The 11,173-nt window shown below is 57.7% G+C and overlaps 1 protein-coding gene across 1 annotated transcript in view; it reads left to right on the top strand.

Annotated features, from left to right (window-relative positions):
* The first annotated feature begins 9,831 nt into the window (after positions 1-9,831).
* The window catches only part of ALX4 (ALX homeobox 4), a 42,182-nt gene continuing 40,840 nt past the window's right edge, over positions 9,832-11,173 (top strand). Inside the window, exon 1 of the mRNA XM_047070004.1 lies at positions 9,832-10,288. Coding sequence (XP_046925960.1) covers positions 9,832-10,288 — 457 coding nt within the window. The remainder of the gene's footprint in view (positions 10,289-11,173) is intronic.

The following is an 11,173-nucleotide window of genomic DNA, read 5'->3' as shown; positions in this document are numbered from 1 at the left end:
ACTAAATGCTGCTGAATGGTTCCCTTTATAACGGCTAATTTTATGTTATGTGAATTTCACCTTAAAAAAAAAAAGGAAAATAGGCATCAATTCTACTGTGGGTGCAATAATTAGCAAATTTTTATTTTATTTTATTTTTTTTATTTATTTATTCATATTATTTATTTATTTTAATTTATTTATTTATTTTAATTTATTTATTTATTTTATTTATTTTATTTTATTTTATTTTTATTTTTATTTTTTTTTTTTATTTTATTTTATCCCCCAGAAACTGAAACCATGTCAGTTAGCTCAGAAAGGGAAAGGGTGAGCCCGGCGAATTATTTTAAAGGAGACAAATGTTGAAAGGATTTGACTGGCCACACTTACGGACCAGAAGAGCCATTGAAGGGCGAGTCCTGTGGCCCCAGGAGCAGGGCAGAATGAAGAACTCCAGGAACCCAGCGACCAGGTAACCTGAACGTGATGGCACACTAGGTCATGACGAGTGCGAGAGCTGTGTGTTCCTGCAAGCCCCGCAAATCCTGCCACCGTCCGGATGCAAATGAGACCTGGGGTCAAGGAATCGCCTGCCCACGTGATCTCTTCCCTAGGAAACAGCAGCAACCACCGCCATTTCACAGATGAGGACACTGAGGCACAGAGAGAACTGACTTGCCCACGACTGCACATCCGCACGCAGATCGGGGATTAGCAACCAGTTCCGCCCGGCTCCAGAGAGCGCGCGCATTTTCAACTACCCCCTCGGACAAACTCGACTCCGACCTGGAAACGAATGCAATTTAGACAAAGTAGCTAGAAGCGGGAGCGCTCCTGAGGACGGCAGAGCAGCTGGGGAAACAGGCTGAGACGAAGCTTGCGTGCGAGGCCCCACAGCGCGTCACTCACTGCGCAGCCGCTTCGAGGACCGAGGGGCCAAAGCCTGTCCCAGGGCCCACTCTGCGGGGGTTTATTTCCCGTGTATTTCGGGCGGGCGGCTCCTCACCCTGGCCTCGCTCTGCCTCGTTCAGTCTCCAGCCCTCGGGCGAGGACCGAGGGAGAGTGCGGAGGCACCAGAGGAGTGCGGAACCTGAACAGGCACCCACGAAACTGAGGGAAAATGCCGCCACCTCGGGGCCTCGCCTGTGTCCCCTGGTGGCGGCCCAAACCCGGCGGGAGACTCTAGATGTGTTGTGTCTTTTATCTCAACTGCCTTGTAGTTTTCCAAGTCGACACACTCCAGGCCCGAGGCAACCGGGAGCCCGCGCTGCCATAGGCTCCCCCTAGAGCTGGGTGTTCGGGAACCACCTAGCTGGAGCAATTCCGCCCTTACCTCGGCAGTCAAGGCCCCTGCTTCCCTTCCCCCTGCCACCCACCCTTCAGCTCTGGGAGGAGAGGTCAACTGGAGGAGGTGTAATCCCAGTTTGCCCACAGATGTGCGCTCTGCGCCGGCTCCGGCCCCTGCCAGGGGAGTGCGGGGAGGCCAGTTGTGCTGTGCGCCTCCAGGTCCCAGGGAGGGAAGAACAGCAGGCGGGGTAGGAGAGAGAGAGGGTCCAGGTCAGACCGCGGTCCTCAGATACAACCCTGCGGGATGGAGAGGGTAAGGAGGTTGGGAGGCAGCCGGTGAGGGCAGGAGGCAAGAGAAATAGAACCACCACCACCACTTACTAAGCACCTACTATGTGCCAGGCACTGTGCCAAGCTCTGTAGCTGTCTCTGCTTCTGCCTCCGGTTTCTAGGGTTGCTCAAATTTTTCTCTCCGGCATTCTCCCTCCCACCCTCCTTCCCCTCCTCCGCCTCCTCCCTGCCAATCACAAGCCTCCGGATTATGGGATCAGAATGTGCGCTCTGGCTGCCGCCTATGACAGGTGCTAGGGCCAGGATCCCTCCCTCCGGAGGCAGGCCTGAGACTGTCAGGGTGGGGGGTGGGGTGCAGGCCAGGGATGTAAATGCCAGACCCCCTCCCCCACCCCCACGGTGAGGCCCCAGCCTGCTATGGCTGCCGAGCCAAAAATACCAGGGCTGGGAGGGAGCCCAAAGCTCCCAGTATGAGAGTCAACTTGACCTCTGTGGGCAATGTGACTCCGGGCAAGGGGGGTCACCTCTCTGGGCTTCCATTTCCCAGGCTACAGATGGGGATTCACACCCCACCTCACAGCACAGTGAGCTCACAGAGAGAATCGAGGGAGGTGAAGTGCCAGGTGGGGTGGAGCTGGGATGTGGAGGGCAGCGCTCCCCTCCTCCCCTCAAGACTCCCCCCACACTCCTCCACCCCCCCACACACACACAGCACACACCCTTCACCAACCACTGGCACCCACTGCAGGAAGGGCAGGACCCTGGGAGCTACGAATTCCTTCGGCCTTTTCACTCCTGGTGCTTTCACAGGAAACTGACTGATCCACGGAGGAGCTATGGTCAGAGAGGAGGATGAATATGACCCATTTCCCCAAAGGTGGAAGGACAGAAACCCCAAATGGTCATTTCCGGTCCTCTAAGGCTGGGCTATGATGTTTAAAATCACAGGGTCTCCAAAATGGAAAGGAGGTGATCACTGTTGTTACCGGAAAATGCTTAAGCCTGTGTGAGTGTGATCTCACTTCATCCTTACAGCTATTCTATGAAGCAGGTACTATTGTTATCCCCATTTTGCAGAAGAGCAAACTGAAGCTTATGAAAGCTGTCACTTAGCCCACACTACACAGCCCCAAAGTGGCAGAGCTGGGATTCAAACTTGCATCTAAAGCTGGTCTCCGGACCACTAACGGAATTGCTGTCAGGGCACCTTGCCGCCTCCTCCCTCCCCACCGACCCCGCCTTTTCCAGCCCCCTCCCCATTGCCAAGGACAGGCAGACACGGTGTGAGGGAGGCCTCCGATCCCCCTAGCTGTCAACACTTCTCCACCGTTGCCCATTCCTCTGTCTTCTGATCAGAGTAATGGGCACAAAGTTCCTAGTGCTTCCCTGGGTTGGCTGAGCAAGGGCAGATCCTCTCCTCCCAGCAATCATCTCAAGAAACTGAGACCTCATTTCTGCCCTTGAGATGCCTGGGGACCCCTGTGTATATGAGGCGGTGTGCTTGGGCCTCCGTCTTCCCATGGCCAGTCTTTCCCAGCCACTTTTTGAAACCTTAAGGACTGCCTTTCAGGAGAGAAAGGACGGGGAGAAACAATGCACAGGGAGCTTCAGTCCAAACACCTGGCTGGGGGTTCGGCGTTTGAGATTATCTGTAGATTTAAATTATCCGTGTCCTCCTGGGCTGTAACCAATATTCAGGGGGTGCCCTGGATCAGAATTCGGCTGAAGACTTCCGGTTCTAACAAGGTCCTCTCCGGCTGGGGAGGGGGGGGCGAAGGCAGTCGCCCCCGGCAGAGTGCAGACCCCCTCTCGTGAGCTTTTTCCCACGGGGCTCCCCAGATGCCACCTGCGCTGGCCCTCAGAGCTCTCTCCCCGCCTGGCGCTCGCGAGGGGAGGGCAGGGAACCCGGCTGCGTGGCGGGGCCTGCGCCTTCGGACGGACCCGCAGCCCCGCGCGGGGAAGTGGAGACGCCCGGCGCCCCGAACGCACGGGGGACAGACCCTGGAAGCGCGTCTGGATGGGCAAAGGTGTGCGGCCCCGCGGGCGCAGGCGGCGGGGTTGGTCCTTTGTAAAAAACCTCCGTCCCTCCCGCTTTGTACTTCTTCGACGCCCCAGACCGAATTGTGTGCGACAAGAACTCTAGAACGACTGGCTTCTCCGTCCGCGCCACTCGCGGATTAATGCAGAAAGCTATGCCCCTGGACGCAGGCTTCCTTTCGACCCCCTGGCTCCCGGGCCTTATTAAAAATAGTGCAGGAGGTGACAGGGAGGTGGTTGCCCTCGAAGGCCCCTCCCCGCGCCGAATTCCGAATTCCCGAGCGTGCGCAGCCTGGGACCGATGGGGGTCCGGGACATCGGGAAAGGCTAAGCACTGAAACGGGGGTAACAAGTCCTGCCAAGCAGGAAGGGCAGGCGGGGACCTGGTCTCTCGCCCTCTGGCTGGATCCTCCCGCGGGTTCAACGCTCCTAAGTAAGAGACCCCACGCCTTCCGCAGGGCAGGGCAGCTGGGCGCACTTTAGCCCCCGCCTACCGAGTCCTGCGCCCCCCTTCGCCGCGGCCTCGGAGCTTCTGGAGAACCTCGGAGGGACAGTGCCACCCTCCTTGCCTCCGCCCGATAGGGGGCGCGGCTGGCCCGAGGGCAGCGCCGCCTCGGGAGCGGAACGCGCAGGTGCCTCGGTGTCCGCATTCGGGGAGACTGGGGCGGGGTCTGGGAGGCTGGATGTCGGTGGGTCCGCGCGTGTGGCTGGGGCTGGCGATCGCGCCGAGACCCGGCCCGGCTCACTTCTGTCACGCCCGGCACCTTCGGCACCGGAGAAGTGAGAGCCGCTCGGTGCACCCTGCAGGCCAGGGGCTCGGGAACCAGTGGACCCGCCGGTCCCCAGAGATCTCTGAGAACCAGACTGGGTTACAGAGATCTCTGACAATGCAAAGCGATCTGAAGCACGGGTGCTGAGGTAAGACCCCTGAGTTAGAATCCCAAGTCCTCTGCCTTGCTGATGACGGGAACCAATTGCTTCACTTCTCTGTGCTTCGGTGGTGTAATGACTGTAAAATAAGAATAATAGTACCACCATGGGGCTATTGGGAGGACTGCAAAGATCTCAGTGTGCAAGAACTTACTTGTAACAGTTGTGCACCACATTGTTGCTAATATTGGTATTTCCAGAGCGTGAGGTTTGTGCACAGGGGTCCTGTCCTCCCCAGTTTATAGCTTGACTCTTCCTGCCCATTCCGCAGGTGTCCAAAACGTCCTTTCGTCCTCCCCAAACTTCCAGTGTTTGTTGCCTCCTGCCACTTACGGAGGAGGGGCAACTTCCAGCCAAGTAGAGTACGCACTCGCTGAGGTGGGTATGGTCCCCATTTTGCTCACACTGGACGTTGAGGCTTGGGGCAGTCAGAAGTCACATAGAAGATAAGCCAGTCTGCCAACCAGGGCTAAAGTGCCCAGGCCCTGAGCTCCACTGTTTGTCCAGTGGGGTGAGAGTGCAAGGGTGAGGGCGGGAGGGGGCGGTGTGGGGAGAGCTCTGACCAAAGGAATGGCTCCAAATCCACCCTTCCCTCCGAAAGAAAGGCGTGTCTGCTGTGCCTTCTTCCCCCCAGTCCGGGACCTTCTAACCAACTCATTCCTACATGCCTGATCTCAAGAGTTCCAACCTTGAACGAGCGGGACTGGGCAGCTACCCTCCAGTCCCGAAGCACACTCTCCTGCTATTCATTCCTTCATCCATCCATCCATTGGTTTATTCACTCCTTCAGCCATTCATTCAAAAGATATGACTGAGCGGTGCTATGTGCGAGGCACGGTACTCCCAACTGTCGGAGACAGTAGCCATGAACTCACATTCCAGTAGGAAGACAAACAATAAACCAAGTAGATCAACGAATGTGGGGATAATATCAGCCCGGGATAGATACTATGGAAGAAGTAAACAGGCAAATGTGACCGAGCAGTAGCTGGGGTGGTGAAGGAAGGTCTCCCAGAGGAGGGGGCACTGGACACTCAGCCTTGACAAAGAAAGGCTTTTCTTCAGCATTTCCCTTCCCCCAGTTGTGTGCAGAGCCCTCAAAAGAGGGGAACTGCTTCCAGGAGGGCTGAGCGGGAGTTGCAAAAGGGAGGGAAAGGGGACGGCGGCGGGGGATGTGCCTGCTAGGGGTGGGGGTGCAGGACTTAAAGCAGAGGGCCCTGCTGACCCCCATCATTCCCGGTATGCGGTGAGGTAACGGGAAGTACAGAGATATGGCCAAGCCAGGGTGTCAAGGGCAGCTGGGGCAACTTCAAGACAAACAGCAAGCCAGGGGGAGTGTTGGCTGCAGGAGAAAAAACTCACCGGGAGAGCAGAGGCTGGGCCAAAACCTGGCTTCAGATGGCTGGCAAGCCTAGTGGGGGAACTGAGTGGCTTGGCTTTTAGCAAAGGAAGGATGGATGGATGGATGGATGGACGGACGATGGGCAGATGGGCAGGCTGGTGGATGCACAAATGATTGAATGCACACAGACAGAAACAACCAGCTACTCTTATTAGTGTTCTCTCCTGAAAGGTGTGTTTGTAGGGACTTGAGAGAGGGGGTCGGTGATGGTTTTCATGAGGGAAACCATGCCCCGCCTATTGTCACCAGATCCCAGGCAAACCCACACACAGGCACTCGCTTCCTCGCTCCCAGCCAAGTGCTCACTCTTTCTGAGTCCATCCATAAGATACAATGTAGAAAGGTAGAAGGCAGTGGTGCTGGTTCCAAGAAGGAGCTCGGTGCCTAGAAGGGGCTCCAGCTGAGGGCACCAAATGCTGTGTCCCGAGTGCTCAGGGTTTAGAATTTCCCAGGTAGCCGAGGAAAGGGCTGAATAATGAGGCAGTAGTTCAACAGGTAACAAAAGCGCAGGTGGGTAGGTGGTGAGAGGCAGCGCCCACAGAAAGCTTCCTGGGACTCGGGTTTTCTGGCACTGAGAGCATGCCTTGGGGCAGAGGTTACCGGAGAACGTCGCGGTTACACCTGTGCCTGCCTTGCACCCATGCATTTCGATGCTCGTGCTCTTCTCTTCATGCCTGGGCCTGGAATCTTGGGGGACAAGTGGAAGAGGTTGCTGCCACCCTGTAGGTGTCCAGGCGGCTCCTGGGTACATGGACGAGGGCAGCCTGCTCCTTGGGCACTCCTTGGCAAAGATTCGTCAGGACGCTGCTGGACCGCATGCCGTTTTCGATGGTCCATTCAACACGCATTTTATGAGGACCCACGATGTGTCAAGACACGTAGCAAACAAAACAGGACGGGCCCCTGTTCTAAGTGAGCTCACTATTTTCGTGCAGCCTCAGAGAGGCAGGCTCTTAATTCTGTCGCTTCATTCCTGAGGAGGGGGAGGGAGAGCAACTGATTGCTTTTGGCTAAAGGAAACCAAAGACCCTTGAACTAGTAGGAGCTAGTATGGCAAAAACGGGCAGTGGATGGAACCCTGGGTCCACAGCTCGGGCTTTAGTATTTTATTTCACAAATATCTGTGCGGCACCAGGCGTGGCCGAGGCTGTCCTCTAGGAGCCTCTGACCAGTGAGGTCAAGATTCACACTGACCCAGGGCGCCTATGTGGTTCAGTCTGTGGAGCATCCGACTTCGGCTCAGGTCATGATCTCACGGCTTTGGGTTCGTGGGTTCGAGCCCCACATCGGACTTGTGCTGACAGCTCAGAGCCTGGAGCCTGCTTTGGATTCTGTGTCTCCCTCTTTCTCTGTCCCTCCCCCACTCACATTCCGTGTGTGTGTGTGTGTGTGTGTGTGTGTGTGTGTGTGTCTCAAAAATAAACAAACATGTTTAAAAATTTTTTTAAAAAGATTCACACTGACCTGATCAAACTAGACAACAAGGTCCAAGAAAGAGACTCAGCATGTGGGAGAACCAAATCCCATTGGGTGGCGTGGGAAGGCTTTCTGGAGGAAGGGACTCTAGCTGGACCCCAGATCATTAACGAGACAAAAGCACAGGCTCCAGATTGGGGAGTTCTAGGCAGAGGAAACCCCTAAACTGCTGTGCGCAGGCAGAACTTGGCAGTTTCTAAGAACTGAAAGAAATTGGACAGGAACATTTGGGACAATGGGAAGCTCATCCACTTTTTACTATCTGAGGCTGGAAAATCAGATGGTTTCTCTGAATTTCAGTCTACTCATCTGCAAAATGGGTAGGACAAGGTGAGCATTGCCACACACTGTTTGGGGGTGGGGGTGGGGATTGGGGCATGACCTGTGGATGGCTTCTGGCACAATAGGTGCTTAATAAATATAAGATGACTTATATCTGCATGGCTTACGTCTGCGGGCCAGAGCCGCTCAGGTCCCCATGGGCGGGGGGGAGGGGTTCGGACCCGCGCACCCCTGGCCTAGGTTTTCGGAATATCTTTATTAACGAGCACTTCAAGGTAAGCCGCGATGGAAACCAGATGTGGGATTGAGCAGTCGGCGGCCGGAGGCAGAGCAAGGAGCAGAGATACCAAGGGAGTGGGGTGGGGGTGAGGATTAGCCCGGATGAGGTTGGGAGTAGAGGCACAACCCCCCCCCCAGGTCTTTTTTCTTTGGGATATGGTAGGTTCAGAAAATGGATTTCCGACCCACGTGCCTGGGTTCATGATGCTCAGGCCCTCTCTCGTTTTACTTTGCCCCTTTACTGCTCACCCCATCCCCAGCCTCCCTTGAGGTAAGTCCTCAATCCGCGGTTTTTCCCTGCAGTTTGTCATAAGCTGCTCTGAGCGGTCTCCTTCAAACTGACTCATTCCCCAGTGGGAGACCCGTCTCCTCTGCGCTTGGCGTTTTCACTGTCCCCGATGCCATCCCTGGACCGTGGAGGGACTAGCCACGGCATGGTGTCCAAGGCGGGCCTCAGCCAAGTGACCACACCTGTCTGAGCCTCGGTTTGTTCATCGAAAATTGGGGGCCCCAACTTCCCACCACTCACAGTTGTTGTGAGATACAATCGATGACTAACCCTGGGGAAAGGGCTGGACGCACCTTAAAAGTTCTTTTCCCTTGCTGTGACTGGTCCCAGTGTGCCCCGCGTCGTCGCCTAGGGAAACCACAACCCATCAAATCCAAGCCATCGGTCTCAGGTCGGAGACAGTGAGTGTAGAGAGAGAAGAAGCTGCCTCACCCTTACCCCAAGCCCCGAGCAGGTGACTGTGTGAAGACCAGGCACAGCCAGCAGGTCTCCCAACCCCTTGCTCTCAACCCCAGACCAAGACCAGAAAATCCCCTGGGTTGGGTGCAGTGCTGGGGAGAGAAGGGCTCTGTCCCAGGAGGGGAGGGAGGGGACCGAGCTGTAAGGCTTCCTCAACTTGGCCCATGGAGGGTCTCTCCGGTGCTTGAGTGAACACAGGCCCCTCTGCACCCAGACCCAGCGGCCTTCCAGGGGAGGGAAATAGTTAATAAGATGGGAAAGTGGCCCCGCAGGGCACTAGTGCTTGGTGTGTGTGTTAATTTCACGGAGGGACTGCAAATGGGGAAGAGGGGTTGTAAACAGAGGAAAGGGCACCAGTGGGAAGGCCCAGAGCTGCACCCACAAATTTGGAGGCAAGTGTCCAAAGGACTCACCCATATCGGGAGGCTAGAGACCCTTCAGACTCCACGTGAAAACCTGTTGGGTGTTTTTGTTTCTTTTCTTTCTTTCTTTTAATCTGTCACTAAAGTTTTGCCTGCCCCCCTCCCCTAGGCCAAATCGTGGACCCACCAATTCTCTGCCTAGCCTCAGGAGTCCTGGGGGTCCCGTCACCTCTCCGGGCCTAGAATCCCTAGAATCCGAAAGGCCCTCGGGTGCCTCCGGGTTTAATCCCTAGCGAACCAGTTAGTAGCATCTCCTTAAGAGAGAGGAAGGGAGGAGCAGGGAGTGGAAGGAGAGTAGGGGTGGAGGGAGAAGGAGAGAAGGAAGGAGAGAGTCTTGGGGGGTGGAATTCACTCTCCCCCCCCCTTCAAAACCTTAAGAGAGTTTGGGAGATCTGGTCAACTTTCCCAAACATCTGAATCTTTTTACAGCCCTCCGTTCTTTCCCTGGGCCAGCTGTGGGGAGGGAGAAGGAAGAGAGAAGAGGAGGAGGGGGGGAGAGAGAGAGGGAGACATAGAGGAAGAGAGAGAGAGAGAGAGAGAGAGAGAGAGAAGCGCAGGGGAGGAGGGAGAGCGAGCAGGCCGGCGCGGAGCGCAAGGCGACCGCCTCCTCGCCTCTCCAAACTCCCGGCCAAGGCGCGCGGTGGCGTCCTCGCGCTCTCGCTCGCGCCCCCGCCCGTCGCCCGCGCAGGCCAGGCATGAATGCTGAGACTTGTGTGTCTTACTGCGAGTCGCCGGCTGCTGCCATGGACGCCTACTACAGCCCGGTGTCGCAGAGCCGGGAGGGCTCCTCGCCTTTTAGGGCATACCCGGGCGGCGAGAAGTTCGGCACAACTTTCCTGTCGGCCGCCGCCAAAGGACAAGGATTCGGAGACGCCAAGAGCCGGGCCCGCTACGGCGCGGGGCAGCAGGACCTGGCGGCACCCCTGGAGAGCGGCGCCGGGGCGCGGGGCTCCTTTAACAAGTTCCAGCCCCAGCCTCAGCCGCCGGCCCCGCAGCAGCCGCAGCCGCAGCCGCAGCCGCAGCCACCGCCGCCCGCGCAGCAACCGCATCTCTACTTGCAGCGCGGCGCTTGCAAGACGCCCCCGGACGGCAGCCTCAAAATCCAGGAAGGCAGCGGCGGCCACAACGCGGCCTTGCAGGTCCCCTGCTACGGTGAGTGCACGTGCGGGGCGCTCAGGGCTGGGGACCCCGGGACCGAGGCTTCGGAGCCCTTGAAGCCCACTTGGCTTTCGCGAGGCCGGACTCGGCGGGCTGGGGAGGCGCGGGGCCGAGCAGTGGGGTGGCTCTGGGTCGGAAAATAGGAACCGACTGCTCCGAGGGGACCATGGGATCCGTCCTGCCACCTTCGTATCCTCCAGCCGAGGGCTCGGAGCGTTTGGGCTGTTAAAGACGACCCGGAGTTTGTTTCTCCCCGTCTTCGCCGAACCACTCGCTTTGCGCTGCTCTCGGGGCCGCCTCTGAAGCGGACGCTTCGCCGGGGCTCCGGGCGCGCCGAGGCCAACAGTCCCGGCGCAGCGCTCGCGCGCGGGGCTCCGGGGCTGCGGAGGCCTCGCTCCCCGCAGGCCTCGAGGGAGGCTCCTCGGACGGCGCTGCAGGTGGGAGCGTCGCAGGTGCCGAGCCCTCTGGGAGCCCGGGGCGCAGTCGGCGAAGAGCGCCCGGGATGCCCTGGCACAGGGGGCCACACGGGTGCTGGGCTCCCGACGCCCGGAGTCATCGAAGACCCCAGTTCGCCACCCCACAAACCCACACGCGCCTCGCAAGCGCGGCTCGCCGCGGAGAGACAGGCCGGCTCTCGCTCCAAGCGTTTCTCCTGTGGCCAACCTGGGGGGCGACTGGCCTGGGAACAACGGTTTAGGACCGACCCGCAAGAAGTCAGGGAACTGCAGAGCCCGAGGCGGGGAGGTGCTGGGGGAAGAGGGAAGGTTCTGGGTCCTGATTTGGGCCCCCAGGGAACCTGAGGCCTAAATGACCTCCAAGCCCCCTTGAGCTCACAGGCAGGACGTCGTAGGCCTGGGCCCCCAGAGGGTGGAAGATCGG

The sequence above is a fragment of the Lynx rufus genome, unplaced genomic scaffold, assembly GCF_022079265.1.
Source record: "Lynx rufus isolate CCGP_SWC_20201006 ecotype Redwood Valley unplaced genomic scaffold, mLynRuf1.p SCAF_9, whole genome shotgun sequence".
Classification (NCBI taxonomy): domain Eukaryota; kingdom Metazoa; phylum Chordata; class Mammalia; order Carnivora; family Felidae; genus Lynx; species Lynx rufus.
Note: the sequence above shows the minus strand (reverse complement) of the source record. Positions and strands in the feature narration are given on the sequence as shown.